This window comes from Mytilus trossulus, chromosome 3, assembly GCF_036588685.1.
Source record: "Mytilus trossulus isolate FHL-02 chromosome 3, PNRI_Mtr1.1.1.hap1, whole genome shotgun sequence".
NCBI lineage: Eukaryota > Metazoa > Mollusca > Bivalvia > Mytilida > Mytilidae > Mytilus > Mytilus trossulus.
Genome location: NC_086375.1, coordinates 51,650,623 through 51,667,669, shown reverse-complemented (window position 1 = coordinate 51,667,669; position 17,047 = coordinate 51,650,623). Strand labels below are relative to the sequence as shown.

At 30.9% G+C, this 17,047-nt stretch overlaps 1 protein-coding gene across 1 annotated transcript in view; it reads left to right on the top strand.

Moving 5' to 3' along the window:
• The window catches only part of LOC134710867 (uncharacterized), a 93,384-nt gene extending 76,660 nt beyond the window's left edge, over positions 1-16,724 (top strand). Inside the window, exons 77-90 of the mRNA XM_063571278.1 lie at positions 163-218; positions 1,321-1,437; positions 2,358-2,398; positions 2,710-2,801; positions 3,562-3,726; positions 5,955-5,998; positions 7,135-7,157; positions 8,565-8,677; positions 8,940-9,101; positions 10,039-10,088; positions 11,761-12,375; positions 14,998-15,015; positions 15,782-15,795; positions 16,353-16,724. Of these exons, the coding sequence (XP_063427348.1) occupies positions 163-218; positions 1,321-1,437; positions 2,358-2,398; positions 2,710-2,801; positions 3,562-3,726; positions 5,955-5,998; positions 7,135-7,157; positions 8,565-8,677; positions 8,940-9,101; positions 10,039-10,088; positions 11,761-12,375; positions 14,998-15,015; positions 15,782-15,795; positions 16,353-16,631 (1,789 nt within the window). The 3' untranslated portion in view covers positions 16,632-16,724. The remainder of the gene's footprint in view (positions 1-162; positions 219-1,320; positions 1,438-2,357; positions 2,399-2,709; positions 2,802-3,561; positions 3,727-5,954; positions 5,999-7,134; positions 7,158-8,564; positions 8,678-8,939; positions 9,102-10,038; positions 10,089-11,760; positions 12,376-14,997; positions 15,016-15,781; positions 15,796-16,352) is intronic.
• The last annotated feature ends 323 nt before the right edge of the window (positions 16,725-17,047 follow it).

Genomic DNA, 17,047 nt, shown 5'->3' with positions numbered 1-17,047 from the left:
TTATGTACACTTAATATTTTAACTTCTACAAATTTAAATGAAGAAACAGACCAGAAATAAATCCCTATGTGGTGAAAAAGATAACAATCACTGCTATAGTGGGAAGCACATCAAATCTGATTGTATATTGATCTATAATTTTAAATTTTTCTTCATATGTAGATCATTAGGAGAAAAACGATGTGTCAACATTGAAGGGGAACCATCAGGGAAAAAGTGTAAGTCAATAAAACTATCAAATAATATAGCTTCAAATGGGATAAATTCATTGTTTATAGATATCAGAAGATATTTAGTTTTGTTTATAAGTGAAAGCACTTCATATAAGAAAAGTCCTAGAAAAAGCATTATTTGTTTTTTTAAGAAAAGTACGGTAAAGACAATTTTACAGGGATATTTCCATTTGATCTTTTTAGAATTAAAATGAGGTTTCCTTTCCCAGTAGTTGCATCAACTGCAATAGTTCTTCCATGTAAATGTCATTACCTAATGAGCTTAAAATGTAGCTTAAGGATGATCGATTAATTTTATTTATTACACTAATAGTTCTCACTTGATGATAAAAATCAACTGAAAAAAATAAGTCGTTTGGCCCCAGATGACTTTAAGAATGGAAATGGGGAATGTGTCAAAGAGACAACAACCCAACCATAAAGTTTATTTATAGAAAAAAAATAGCGAAATCCTATATTTAAAAAAAAAATTACACCCGTAAGCCGCCTTAAATGGAGATATGATCATTATAAAAAATTGTATAAATATATTTTTACATGGCTTTTGTCGATCTTCTCCTCTTTAACTTGTGAGCTGAAATTAGTATAAAGTGTTATTAATATAACAATGATGCTACCCGTCATCTGATATGATTCCGATGCTAATAAAAAAAAATATGAAAAATCTTGAAGTTTAAGACAGAGAAAATATATTTGGGCAAATAATACGAAAGCAGGTCAAACATTTCCAAAATCATTGATCCATTCCTATAAAAGTTTATACTCATTTTTGTCGAGTCTGTGACTTCTGTCGCAGACATCTCGACATAGAGACGGTAATTCAGTGACTACTTGAAAAAAGTTAAGAGTTTTTGTAGCTTTTAGTTTTTCGCTTCTTCTGAGTAATTGAATAAATATATTTAGTATATGTGTATCAATGTTATGCAATTTTCATCTGACTTCCATTCTTTTCATGCATTTGTGAAAAAGTTCACAATAAGATAAAACCGATGCTTATAGTATCATAAATTATGACTTCAACACGAATCCATGTATAAATTTATTGTTTTCACTTATTTTTTAACATTAATCAATAAATCTGTTTTAGTATCATCTCCTTGCCAAAGTCTTCATTGCAAACATAGTGGTGAATGTATCGCAGATAATCAAGGAATTCCTAAATGTTACTGTACTCTAGGAAAATCTGGTGTTGATTGCAGTAAAGGTAAAAAAGATTGCCCATATAACGTATTTCAGGAAAGGAACCTTCTAACACTATCTAAATTTCCAAATATGCATTTTCTACATCATTCACTGTAAGAAGCGAACAACTAACACTGTTTGGAGCGTAACGCCCATTGCTAAAAACAACCTTGATATAATGATTGATTATTGGTTGCTAAACGTCCAGTGGCAAATATTTCATACATGTTCAGGACGATAAAACCTGATATATTAATGGTATATGCCATATGTGTTGTTCTCACCGAACATGTATTGAAGTTACAGTAAGGCAGTTTTATGTTTATATATGTCATAAGCAGAGAACAATTGTTGTGTTTAATATTTGGTTTGTAACACTAGTAAGGTAAGTTAGTGATTTCTCCACATCTGCCATAAATAATGTTCTGAAAACGGAAGATCATGCAGGAAAGTTTCTGCTCAGTAAACTGTATGCTTCAACAAACTCATTCTAAACTAATAACAGGATTAATGACTAATAAATATCAAATATGGTGTGAGCCAGGACTCCGTATTGTAGGCAGTGTTTGAATTATAATGGTTTAATTTTTACAAATTGTGATTAGGATGGAGAGTTGTCTCATTGGCACTTATACTACATATTTGTATATCCTTGTACGTCCCAAAGTTGGTTTCCGTTCACTAACTTAAGTTTGTCTCAAGCGTTATGAAACTTAAACACAATGCTTATTACCACAAAACCACTGATCAAGTTCGAATTGGGGTCAATTTTACTGTTCTCGAGTTACATTAAATGCAAACAGGGTCATCCACAGTCACCAATGGATACATCCTTCATTTTAACTAAATGTGTATATATTTAATGTACAGTTGTGCATTTCAAAGCAGCTTATGCTAGAATATTGTCTTAAGTCTTGTCAGTTTCTTATGTATTTATTGCAGATTCAAGTAACTTTATAACAGACAGAGTAAACAAGACAAAGGTATATTGAAAAGCTCTATTTTAGAATGAACACAAAATATTTCATACATTCTTATAATAGTTATCAATCATTCAAAATTAGCTGATGTAAGCATATATTAGTAATGTTAATACTATTATACGCAGGATGGTGTCATATTGTTAAACAGGTGTGGTTATATTTATTTAAAATGAATACAGTTTGAAACTACTTTGCCCTAAATTTCTGACACTTGCATGATAATTTGGAGAATACTTCAATTTCCATATAACTAATAGCACATTGGAAAGACAAGACGTTTGATGCATGAATATTTTATTTTTATATTGCAGCCTGCCTTTATAGACACAGTACTACCACAGACGATTGTTTGTTATAAACTGGAGAAATGTACCGTACCATTCGTTGTCACTAGTACTGCAGGGTAAATTGTCATTAAACTTATTGTGAAGGAAATTGTACCTTTCTTAAGAATTAGTTGTTGTTGCCTGGACATTTTGTTGTATGCAACTTAAATTCTTCCATTTAAGTAATACAAACTATTGAGCTCTGTGGATTTTGATTAATGGAAACTTACTATTTCTCATTAAAAAAAAATCATGCAATGCTTAATTTGACTTACCAAAACTCTTATTAATGATAATACATATACCAATGCTGATAATGATGCTGATAATGATGCACATGGAATTTGTGTACATCCACGGAATAAGAAATTGTAAACCCTTCTATTTTGTGTTTTGTTTTACATGTTTACAAGAAGTAATGAAGATTAGAACCCTATATTTATTTTTCTTCTGTTTGATTTGCAAAGGTTACAATGAAAAAAGCATTTAACTATTTCTATGTGGCTCATATTCATTTAGAAATGGGAGTGGCATATACCTTTCCTTGTAGGGCCTACAATTAATTTGTTTGTTTCATTGCTGAGATAAGAATTGTGATGACTACAGTAGATAAAGTAACATACAGATTTATGAAAGACCCATTTTCTGTTTGATGAGATTATATGATGATGCAGATATAGTAAATAGAGTAGAAAATTAAAAAAATTTGCAAGGAAAAACGTTTGGTATAATTATATTATAAGAATTGTTTTTGGTTTATTTTGACTTATAAAGTCTATGAATCAATACTTTGATATGGTATAATTGCATAAGTTAACCATTACTTTTATATGATAGGAATAAACCAACATTAAAGCAAGGACAAACAGACCCAGATATAGTGGCAACTGGACCTTCAACACCAATACAGATTAAGGGTACAGACTCGTATAAAACTGATATCACAATTAATTCAACAGATAAAGGAGAAAAACAAGCTTGTGTTCAGACCCAAGATTCAAGGTATTGTTAAATTTGTCATAGAAAACTAGTTTTGTTAAATTTGTCATAGAAAACTAGCTTGTGTACAGACCCAAGATTCAAGGTTAATATTGATTCACTTATAGGGTCTTTGCATCGGAACTAAACACATTTATTCAAAAACCAGTTGTTGGCATGACACGGGTTATGTTCTTCTCATATATGTTATTATGGTATGATACTAAACCCCTAACGGGAAGGGTTGTGCCTGATATTCATATGATGAAATCATAATCTTTCAATCAGTTTAGTTGAAGTCTGGAGCTGTCATGTCAGTTAACTGCTAGTAGTCCGTTGTTATTTATGTATAATTGTCATTTTGTTTATTTTCTTTGGTTAAATCTTCTGACATTAGACTCGGACTTTTCTTAAATTGAATTTTAAATGTACGTATTGTAATGCGTTTACTTTCCTACATTGGCTAGAGGTATAGGGGGAGGGTTGAGATCTCATAAACATGTTTAACACCGCCGCATTTTTGCGCCTGTCCCAAGTCAGGAGCCTCTGGTCTTTGTTAGTCTTGTATTATTTTAATTTTAGTTTCTTGTGTACAATTTGGAAATTAGTATGGCGTTCATTATCACTGAACTAGTATATATTTGTTTAGGAGCCAGTTGAAGGACGCCTCCGGGTGCGGGAATTTTTCGTTACATTGAAGACCTGTTGGTGACCTCCTGCTGTTGTTTTTTTCTATGTTCGGGTTGTTGTCTCTTTGATACATTCCCCATTTCCATTCTCAATTTCATTATTAAATTTGTCATAGAAATCTAGCTTGTGTTTAGACCCAAGATTCCAGGAATTGTTAAATTTGTCATAGAAAACTAGCTTGTGTTCAGACCTAAGATTCAAGGTATTGTTAAATTTGTCTTAGAAAACTAGCTTATGTTCAGACCCAAGATTCAAGGTTTTGTTAAAAAAAAAATGGAACAGAACTATACCGGTGTTCGAAAGTAATAAATCAAATCTGGAATTACAAACCAACACTAAGGGAAACACTTTCACTATAAAATGAAATAAAGGAAAAAAAGGAGCACCGAAAAGCCAAAAAAAAACAAACGCCAACACACATAGAATCGAACAATTTGATAACAACTGTCATATTCAAGACTTGTAACAGGACATTTTTAAGGGAAAAAAATGTGTGTTTAACCTAGTGAACAGATCTAATGTACAAGGTATTGTTAAACTTGTCATTTAAAACAAGCCGCCTGGGTAGAAACCTCAGTTTCGAAGTTAAACTTGTCATAAAAAAACACTAAGCTTGTGTACAGACAGGTATTGTTAAACTTTTCATTGAAAATTAGTTTGTATACAGCCAATATTCAAGATATTCAGATAATAGTTTTAGAAAAGTTCTATGGTAAACAGTTATGTTATTTATCTTTATAGTACACACTGTCAAGAACTTGTTATACAGAAACATGACTTTGAAAACAATTTTGAATAGAATTCTTTAAAAAGATATAATATATATTTTAATAGATAACAGGGGAATAAGATAAATCAAACCCAGTTTTTAGGTCGAATGAACCTAAACACATTGGGTGAAAGAAACCATCAAAAAAAATGCAGCAGTCCAGTAATTATTTCACAAAAAGTATAAATAGGCAACAGGAACTCTACCAAAAACTATGACTGATCAGTTTAATGAGCACCAGATAGGCAAACCTTGTTCAAGAGGTAACACCTGCTTTTAGCAAATTAAATCTGGTGCAAATTCGCAATTAGTGTTGTTCTAAGAATATATATGAAACACCAAATTTCAAAAACGAAATAAGGATGACATCAATGAAATTTTAAAACTGATAACTTTTTAAAAGCTTTCCTTTTTTATAACAACCCTCTGTCTAGGAAATCGTAAGAGGACATGCAAGACCTGAAATATTGTATCAACTAAACAATGTGAGATATGAGACAAATTTAGACCTATTAGTGGGTTTTTTTGGGTGATGCCTGCAACCTAGTCACCAAACTTCATATTGTACAGTAAGGGAACATCATATTTATGGAGGAAGGTGTGGAGTAAAGTTAGTTTTTATGAATGTGAGACAGATAGTTACTAGAAGCAATCTTTCCTTATTTAAGTAAGATGCATTGCCCTTGACAAAGTATTTCTTTTAAAAAGGAAAACAAGGGGCTGGGTTTATTGGCCGTAAAATGTTTTATACGTCATTGCATTACGCTAAACATACATTAATTTGACTTTTCAGTGGTAAAGCAGTAGATGAAATATGTATAAAGGTTAAAGTTATAGGTATGTATTGTAAAAATAAAGAAGTGGTACTATAGTAAGTTACCTTCAATAACAGTTATAAATGTAAAACATAAGGAAATAGGTAGGATTTTCCTCAAAGAATACAGAAATCGTCAAATAAACAAAGTGCTTTTTAAATATTTAATCTTGAAGCAGATAAATATGTATAGGTTTAAGTTTATTCGTGTATACTGCACTATAAACATATTCATCGAATCATGAGCATTTATAGAATGAATTATTTGATAATTCAAATTTCAGAAATAACCAAGGAATGACTTAAAAGCATATGAACTAATGATAAAGTGAATTAACACTTTATTGAATATTTTTCTATATTTCAAGTCTTGGATTAAATATTATTCGCAAAAAAGAAAATGCAAGTAACTTTATATTTTCTACGTATTCGTGCTTATTTCTAACGGGATATCTAAATAACACCCTTTATAGTATGTATGACATAAGAGGAGTGAAGTCAAGATTTATTTTAATTGTCTAATTGTCAGAATTTGTTCGACTGCAACTGTATTTCATTTCAATCAATGTAAAATAAGTTTCATGATACCGTTGTTGCGGAAGAGTAGTTATAGTATAACTAATCGCCGTATTTGAATATCAAAAATAAGACAACGCGTGACCGAACGACGCATGGATTAAACGAGTGCGCAGCATTGGCTAGTGGCTTTTTTAAATGAAATTAATGTAGAAAATGTAAGGAACTATATGTTTTTCCTACGCATTCACAATTTGTTTTGATTCGACGTTATCGACGTCTTGACGACGTCTATTGTTGTATGACGTCAGAGAATGAAATAACCACGTTTATTTCACATGTGACATTATCGGTTTTTATTCAACTGGGAAATCAATGTAATTTATTGCAACCAATGTAATAATTTTGTCTAACCTTATTTGTACATGTACGTAAGTATCCAAATGGTTTTCATCCATAACTTTAGTTTGTATCTACCAAATGTCATAAAAAATTATACACAATGTTAATTAACACAAAACTCAGATCAAGTTAGAATTTGGTTGGCGTCACTTTTATCGCTCTGGAATTATGTCTATGTATAACGTGTGTGTGCCATCTGTGTCCCATTGACACATTCTTCATTTTATATGATTTATTTCAGATCATCCCAAGACAGCTACAACCGTAAGTTATTATTAGGAGATAGTTGGTATTTTCTTTTCTTTTAGAATATTTTACAGAATAAAAAAATATATGCAGTACCAGAACTGATAACAACATCCCTGGGTCATTGATTGTATAAATAAATGTCCGAAAATTAAAAAATTTAGCATCAAACCTTCTAGGTTGACAATATAATGTCCTTTTTAATAATACATATGAATTTTGGGGCCCTTTATAGCTTGTTGTTCGGTGTGAGCCAAGGCTCCGTGTTGAAGGCCGTACTTTAACCTATAATGGTTTAATTTTTAAATTGTTATTTGGATGGAGAGTTGTCTCATTGGCACTCACACCACATCTTCCTATATCTACTTATGGTCCTACATCCTATTGATACATTTATTTGCCATTGTGCAGTCATTCTTTTCTCACACTTTTTGTAACGTCTTTAAACTGAATCATTTAGATTATACTAATTTATTTTTATAGTATGGTAAAACATAATTTTTGTTGAATTTGAATTTGAAACTAGCTGTTGGTGATTGTGGGTATCTTTACTTTATGTATGTTGATTGTATGCATAAAAAAAGAAAATGTGATACATTGTGTCCATCTAATTCATCAAGCTAGTTTTTCACATTGTTCCTGTTGTTCCTTACCAAATTTCAAGGTATGGGGAGGGTTGAGCAAAAAAAGATGTTTAACCCCAGTATTCAGCTCTTTTGGTTTTCCAATCCCAAGCATGCATTTCCTTAGCCGTAATTGGATGTTTTGGGAATTTCGGGTCCTCAATGTTTTTCAACTTTATACTTGTTAGGCGTTCTATCTATTTTGATCTGAGCGTCTCTGATGAGTCATATGTACACGAAAAGTGCGTCTGCTGTATCATAAGACTGGTACCTATTAACCCCAGTAAAGACTTTAATGTGATTGTCCTAAGTTTGTAGCGCGGTATATTCAGCAGTTGTCATGTGTTGTTGCCTGCCAAATATATGGTTTTTTTTGTTTATTGTTTCAGAATAAATCAAGCCATTAATTTTCAAATTTGAAAAGATATTGTTTCTTTTTTGTAATAATACCACAGGGGCTTTCTATAGAGTAGGGTGTTTGTCCATTGGTATAAGCCATATGAGACCTATAGTTGCCTACATTTCCGGTGAATAGTGGAAAGTTCCATTGGTAATCATACCATATATCTTTATTCTTATATATCACTACTATAAAGTTTTGTTCTACAGATAACATTTATGTAAATTATGTATAGAATCTTGATTAATTGCACATGGTATTTCTAAGTTGACTTTGAATATTGAAGGTACTACTGTCTAAGATGTAAAATATGTCTGCTCTTGATCATCGGTTATTACTTAAAGATGACTGAATTTATTTATTATTTTATCGAAAAATGTTTTCATATTTTTTTTAACAAAGACTTTGCCAGGATTTACTGAGAAATCATTTAAACCAGAGAGTGTACTTGGATGTAAAGTGAACCAGTATTGTCATTTACTTATGGAAACTACAAAAAACTCAAACGGAAAATGGTATCAGTTTTATTTCAATCTAATAACAAAATGCAATAAGGTGTTCTGATCCTGCTAGACACCTGCTTTACTTAAAAATGATTTCTAAGTTAGATAGAATGATTATCATTTCAAACAGGTTTATTCAAAAATTTCTTTAAAGTTCAAGAAGATATTTACATATAATCTCTTTACCATTTTAAATTCAATATTTTGTAATCTAAAAGGTGATATCTGATAGCTTTTAAAACATAGTTTGTATCTTATATATTTCTGTTTACAGTCCTTCTTTATCCAAAAGTATACCAAAAACAACAATACAAGATGTCCACCCTATGGAGTCCATATTATCTATAGTAGATAATATTTGTCAAACAGATGTTGTTATTCATCCAAATAGTACTGAAATGGGTATCCATGAAGTCTGCATTCAAATTAATGTCAGGTAGGACATTAAAATTATGTCTGATTTATTTTCAAACAGAACTTCGTCGTTCTGACTTCATTTCTAAATTGAAGTTTTCACAGATGTTCAGCAACTAAACCTCTTCTTTAAGGTCAAGTTGTAGTAAATGTAGCATCAACTTCATTTGAATTTGGTGGATAAATGGTGTCTCATTGGCAATCATGCCGAATCTCCTTTTTTAATAAAGTCAATTAGTTTGTGACATTTTTACCTATTGTGTCTGTTTGTTTTGATTACACATCGTTGTCAATATAATGGAATTTGATGGGACTGTAATACAAGTGAGAGGTTTAGCGCTTTAAAGCCAGATTTAATCCACCATTTTCTACTTAAGAAAATGCCTGTACCAAGTCAGGAATATGATATTTGTTGTGCATTTGTTTGATGTGTTTTATCATTTGATTTAAACATTTGATTAGGGACTTCCCGTTTTAAATTTTCCTCAGAGTTCAGTATTTTTGTGATATTGCTATTTAGTATAAAAAAAAATTGTTTGTTAAAATTTTGCTGGAAAAAATTATTACATCTTTTTCATCATAAGAAATATTACTTGTTGAATTCTTTTATGAAGATGATGACCATTTGTATAGAAAGTACACAAAATTGGGTGGGAAAAGTTTTTGTGTACTTTCTATAATCTCTTTTGGGTCATCAAAGTTTGTTAAACAGATTAATATTGCAGTGATTGAAATTATTCATTGCAATACTTTTCACCAGTTGTTCGGTTTTAAGTAATTAATTCAAATACATATTGATGTAAAATCCAAGCATGGATGACCTTTAAGTTTAAATCAAGTTTGAGTGCTTTCAAAATGTACATTTGATAATCAATAGTTTAAGTTTGACCTTTAGGAAATGTGAAATCTGCTTCCTTGAAAATTGAATTATTGAACATCCTTTTTATACATTTTTTCAGTCCGTCAGAAGAACCAATATGTTATAAATTAAACGTAACACAACCACTGGGTAAGTTTTTCAGATTATATAAAATCATTGTTAAATTACATCGGATGCATTTCCTTTATTAATCAACCCTTCGTATACCCTTATATACCCATATAGAGCCCAGTCCAGATTTATAGAATCATTTATTTTCCTCTTACGTGTTTTATTTAACGCAGGGAAGTAGAACTGATTGACAGCTATGAAGTTCAATTGAGAGTCACAAATTATAATTTAATCTCTGTTGACTTTAGATAATATTTGGTTTGTATAAATAAAAAAAAACTCTCTTGTTAATTTACAAGCTTGAAATATTTATCAATTAAAGTAATATACTGTTTTCTATTTACTCCACAACATTGCTCTCCAGTATGTATAACAGTGCTCATTTGTACTCATTTGAAATTTAATATCAGATTCTGAAAATTAATAATATTTTTAACTAGTTAATACCTATTTATACTTATGGTAGAAGCAAATATTGAATTAGTTTTTATGCCCCACCTACGATAGTAGAGGGGTATTATGTTTTCTTTTTTTTTTTTTGAATTTATCATATTTCAATGAAATCTGTACATTTGTTAGTTTAAAACATCAAGTACCGGTACCTTATCCCGGCCTCGTTAACATTAGTAAATATCATATTTATACAGTTGTTAGTATTTGTTAGTATTATACAATCAATTTTCAATATTTGAAAGAAGAAAAAAAAAAACAGAACGAAGTTTACTATTGAGATTTTCAAATATAATTATCTGTATAACAAATGCACAGGTTTTGAAAAATATATATACTGTTTTCTATATTAAATTTCTTTTTTCCTTATTTGCACATGAACATAATAGGTTACACACATTTTTATGCGTAATAGTTATATACACTAAAAAGAAGACATGATATAATATATTTAATAGACACAGCTGTTTTAGTTTGATACATTGCAGATAATGATTTTAAGACAGAGGCTATGTTTTCTGATCTGTGGCTCCGTTCTTCCGTTCGTTCGTTCGTCCGTTCAGGTTAAAGTTTTTGGTCAAGGTAGTTTTTGATGAAGCTGAAGTCCAATCAACTTGAAACTTAGTAAACTTGTTGCTTATGATATGATCTTTCTAATTTTAAAGACAAATTAGAATTTTGACCCCAATTTCACAGTCCACTAAACATAGAAAATGAAAGTTGGAGTTTCAGGTTAAAGTTTTTGGTCAAGGAAGTTTTTGATGAAATTGAAGTTCAATCAACTTGAAACTTAGTACATATGTTCCCTATAGTATAATCTTTCTAATTTTATTGCCAAATTAGATTATTACTTAATTTCATGGTCCATGGAACATAGAAAAGGATAGTGCGAGTAGGGCATCCATGTACGTTGGACACATTCTTGTTTCATATGTTGTTACTTTCCTTAAAACATTCTGTCACAATTTTTGAATGCTGTATCTGAAGACTTCTTGTCTTTCATTGCTGAAAATATATACACGGAGGTGTGGTTTGGTCGCCAATGTGACAACTATTCATTTACCAATATACCAAGATGAGATAAAGTTCCTGATTGATATAAACTTTTTGTACTAATGTGGCGCAGAGCAATCAATCACCAATAAATCAATCTATCCCACCTGATTGTTTGTATCAGTGTTGTATTTTACTTTCAATAACTTCTATAAACAAGTTCTGTTAGATATGAATGTTTTTGTAGTTACAACTACAACCTTAACCTCAACAGTATACGTAGCAACTACAACTAGCATGGAAACAACTATTACTACAACAGTTAGTAGTTTAAAAACTACAAAGGTAGCTTCAAAAACAAACAATACAACAACAACTAAAGCTTTAGTAGCATCAAATAAAAGTCAGACATTACAAGGAATAGCCACAATAAACAATCCAAAAGCAGTAGCAACAACAGATAATACTAAAACAACAATAGCAGCAGTCAAAATAAAAACTATAACCATAGCACCAGCATCAGCATCAGTATTAACCAATACTACAATGGCAGGAAAATTCATTGGTCATAAGACACTGTTAGGAGTAGCCACAACAGGTACCAACGCAAAATCAAATATAGCAGTCACCATAACACACAGTATAAACATAAAAGATTTCTTCAAACACGATGGCAAAACAACAAAGATAGCATTGCCAACCCCCAATGGTAATCCAATGAAGGCAGTTACAACATCAAATGGTAAAGCGACCACTTTAGCAGCCACAACCAACACAAAAAATGCTTTTGTAACAATATTAACTTACATTAGAAAGACAAACGGATCAACCATCGATGCCAAAACTATGAAAGGTCCACAAGGTACAAGTCAAACAGTATTCTATTATTATAAATCCTATAGTACCGCAAGGTAAATCTTCCCAAACAATGCTTGATATGGCAAAGCTTTTTGTTAAACCTATTATTAGATTGGTAACCCCATTTCTTCTTTTGTGGAATTGGTACCTCATTTTATGGGTTTTTCCGTTAACAGGTAAGGCATTTTTACCAACCTCATGTGAAAGAGCCAGTCAGACTACAATGCTAGTTTTGCAAAATTGGGAAAATCAAAGTGGAAAAATAAAGCATACTTACAATGCTAAAAAGGAGCAGTTCAGTAAAATAACTGTTTCATTTGATGAAATAATTTGTAAATTTCACATACCTGCAGTCAGTGCAGTGTTTCATCCTTCTGACAACGTTTCTCATTTTGTTATTGGTTTGAGTGTCTTTTCCTCCTCACAATATTCCTCATTTTGCTTTTGTTTTGCAGTGTGTTTTTCTCTCATCACAGGTTTATAATCCTGGTACCTTTGATAACTATTTCCTGTCAATGTATTTCCTATAATTATTATTAACACACCTTTCCAGTCTACCCACTATTTACAAATCATCTATTTTTATTGTACTTTAGCCTATAATTACAAGCACAATGTTGCTTTGCCACATGCTTTGAGTATGCTTCATGCTTATGTAGCCTCAGAATATTTCTTGTGATTTATCCTCAGTTGGCCTATAATCACAAGCACAAACATTTCTGATCACATACTGTAAGTATGATTACTTTTTAAATATAACTCTAAGTTTATCGCACATTTTTACGAATACGTTGGGTTTTGCATATGCAATAACCTCAAAATTGCCCGGAGCAAACAAGACGTCATTATGTACCTAACGACAATTTTTAACAATTCTGTGGTAAGAAATTTAAGATTTTACCAGTTATGTTTCATTAAATTGTTATAATTGATTTATTCTGTTGAACTTAAATATGAGATAAATAGATTAATACATGTCTTTTCCATATTGGCCCTGGTATCATCCATCGACCCATATCGGCCCTCGGCTGAAGCCTCGATGCCGATATGGGAGTCTCGGGGTGATACCAGGTCCAATATGGAAAAGGGCATGTTATAATCTACTCATATACTTGTCACTCGCTATACCATTTGTCCACACCTCGATGTGTGTCCCTTTCTGTGTGCTTTCATATTATATTACCTCAGTATGCACCCATAATACATTACCTCGGTATGTTCTTATGCCTTTCCAATTCCCTTCCTACATTATAACGTTAAATAGTTTGTATAAACTTAGTTTTCTTTCTCTTCAAAATCACTATGTACATTTGTTCAAATAAGATGATCTTTTTTCAATTGACCATGTTAGTTAACTTGTTTGGTAAAATTAGTAAACTTTTTAACAAGATTAAATTCTTAACTCGTTGTTGTTTGACAAAGCAGAGATTTAAAGTTGGTTTAAAAGAAAGTCATTTCAAAACTAAAATCTACAGACATAACTTCAGGTTTTCTCAAGTTGAGTGTACAGTAAATTCAGAAATTAATGCGAGGGTTTTATTATTGCGAAAATTGCGACAGAATTGTAAACGCAATAAATTTAAACTCGCATTTTGAAATATTTTTTTTTAATTTAACAGGAATTTTCTCAAAATCGTAAAATTTAAAATCACATACAAGTCTAAAATGACAAAATCGCAATATTAAATGCACGCAATAATTTCTGAATTTACAGTATATACTAGAAAGCCATTGTTTTAATGCTGACATTAGTCTTATTACATATATGCAATAGCTTCATGCATACTACAAAACAAAATCAGAACTTGAGAAAGAAATGACAAGGAAAATGAAATATTTCGTTACTGTGCTGAAATGATTCTTTCTATTCCTTTTCTATGAGAGAAAATCTTATATTGCACCCCTTTTCCGAATATATAAGTACCACTATTACATTTTAGATTTAAAGCCAAAAAATACAGTTTTGATACCACAGTGAATTTTGGAAGAAAATTTGTGTTTAAAGTATTTTTCACAAAGACCATTCATATATGTAATAAAAAAAAATACCTTTATGTTCTACTTTTATAGATAAATAGGGTAGACATTTTAGACGTTTACTGAAATTGTTTTTCTGGGTATATCTATTCTTTGGACAGGCATGTTAAATTTTGTTTTGTTTCAAAAGTTAACATACTTGGATTTTGTGTTAAAACATCTTGAATATACAAATGATTTGAAAATCACATTCAATGGACATGTTAAAGGACCTGTGGGGTTGGAGTAAGGTTAATGTCTTTTAAGAAAAATATAGTTTCCTGTAAAATGGTTCTACATGCACTAGGACTTCAAATTATTCTCATAATATGTCCGTTTTTTGTTAATGAAAATGTATGTAGTCTTTATACTTTATGTAATATTTTCAAGGTATCATCTTAAATTGGCTCATAGTTACAGCCTATTCCGACCATGGAGTGTGTAGACATATATACCTTAGTATACCTTACCTAATAATGACTGCACAGTTCAGCTAACAAGCAAGCTACTACCTTTACCTACACATTCAATGAAATCGGATGTAAATGAATATGATATATATATATACATGTATATGTCTTACTAATACAGTTCTCTTATATTTTCTCAGGTAGCTGCAATCAAATGAGTAAGTATTATTACACTACAATTCAGGATTTTCAAATTTTTTTCTTAACATTCTTCAACAGAAATCCAAATTAAAAAAGTCCAAGAGAAACAATTCACAATACATGGATTCTGTTAATGAACATAGTTAGAGTAGTTTATTTAGTGCGTAGTTTAGACTAGATGCAACAACTAACTATCCAGATGTCCCCCAATGACCGCTACATGTAATACTCACTAAGCCCGATTTGAACATTAGTTCGAACATAAAATAGACAGATACTGTTGAGCATGTAAAGTTGTGAATTTTCCCAGGTATGTGTAACCAATTTTCAGTAAAAGATCAAGTAAGGGTTATATGATTCGAATGAGGTTGAATTATTTCTTATGACCAATTTGAACCAAACTGACTGCAATAAGCAAAATATTATTTCAACACTGTGCCTTTATAAATGCTTTGGCGGGAAAATGTTCTCTCTTGAGTTTTCGTAGCTTTATCATTGACCAGTAACAGTTCTCATACTATTAAAAATAAATAAAATTTTATAAGACTTTTACAAATGGCTTATAATTATACATGTAAAAGATTTATAAACAGAAAAAGGGGGTCCTTGGGCAAAATATTATAAGGCATTCGAATGGATAAAACCAGAGGATTTCGAAAATCTGACAAAAATTCCAAAACTTGACAAGCAAACATCCTTAGGACTAACTTTAATACCAGTTTTATGACAAACAATTAAATCATTAGCTAGACAAATAATTTATTTATAATTATTTTTTTGTAGCCGCTGCCCAAGCAGTAAGTATGGAATATTTTTAAGCAAATCAAGCTCAATGTAGTTATAAAGATACACTCGAGTACAAAAATGATTAAAATACAAGAAAATATGACTGAGAAAAATACTTGCCATGGAAGGATTATTGCCTAAAGAAGATTTGCCTTATCAATTTTGACAATAATTCTATTAAGTGAAAAAACTGTATTAGATCGTCATACAAAGTAAACAGTCAAACATACTTATAAGTTAGCATTACAAGATTTACTTAGTTTTGATAGGACCTGAGTCCTCTGATTTAACTTAAGAATGTGATTGGAAAGCTGTTTACAAGTATTCAATATTGGTGTTATTTAAAATAGTCAAGCTTCTTATACAAATTGGATTTTGGATATACAGAAAAGTGATATTACCTCAACTTTACATGCTTTTACCTATATATTAACGGTACAATAATGAATAATAGACCTAACTTTGGTGTTGGTGTATAAATGTCATTAAATGCATTCTTTTTCTCAAAATATGAACTAAAACGGTACTTTTTGAAAAAAATACTTATATTTAACTTGTTTTTTTTCAGCTTGAAGCTGCTCAGATGGGCAGAGTTTCATGTTATTGTATGGTCAATGGTACAAGGAGAGAAATCATCAGAAGCAATCCAAAGGCAACAACTGAACAGTTACTGAAGGCTGCTGGGATAGGAGCTGGAAGTACATCGGGTGCCATGTTGATAGCCTGGCTTATTTATATGTTAGTGTCAAAGGTCAAAAGCAGTGCACAAAATAAACTGCCACCTACACCCAGACCAAGGAAGGTAAAACCATCCAGGAGAAAGTCGCTTGGATCAGCATTTACGTGAAATAAAGTGACTTTTACATAATATTGAACTTTTTGTGTTTATAATTTTTAGAATGTACTGTGATTTTTTGTTGATAATTCTGTTATTTTTCAGTAATAAATTGTAATGATTTAAGTATTTTTCACTGAATTCTGTGAAAAATTGATATGACATAAATTACTTTTACCATGATGAATTGTATGAAATAAATTATTTTTCATTTTATTTGCATTGATGTGTTGAAGTATTCTACTCCAATAACACAACTTAACTGTTTATTTCATATCTAAAGTGTTGTTTCTGTTTTCGTCTATTTCTCAGAAATGTATACAGTAAATATATTGTGGTGTGCAAAAGCATCTAGGAAACTTGCTGTTGTAGATATATATTCTAATATATCTATTCATTTTGAGGGAAGGAATGCATCATCTTACAAA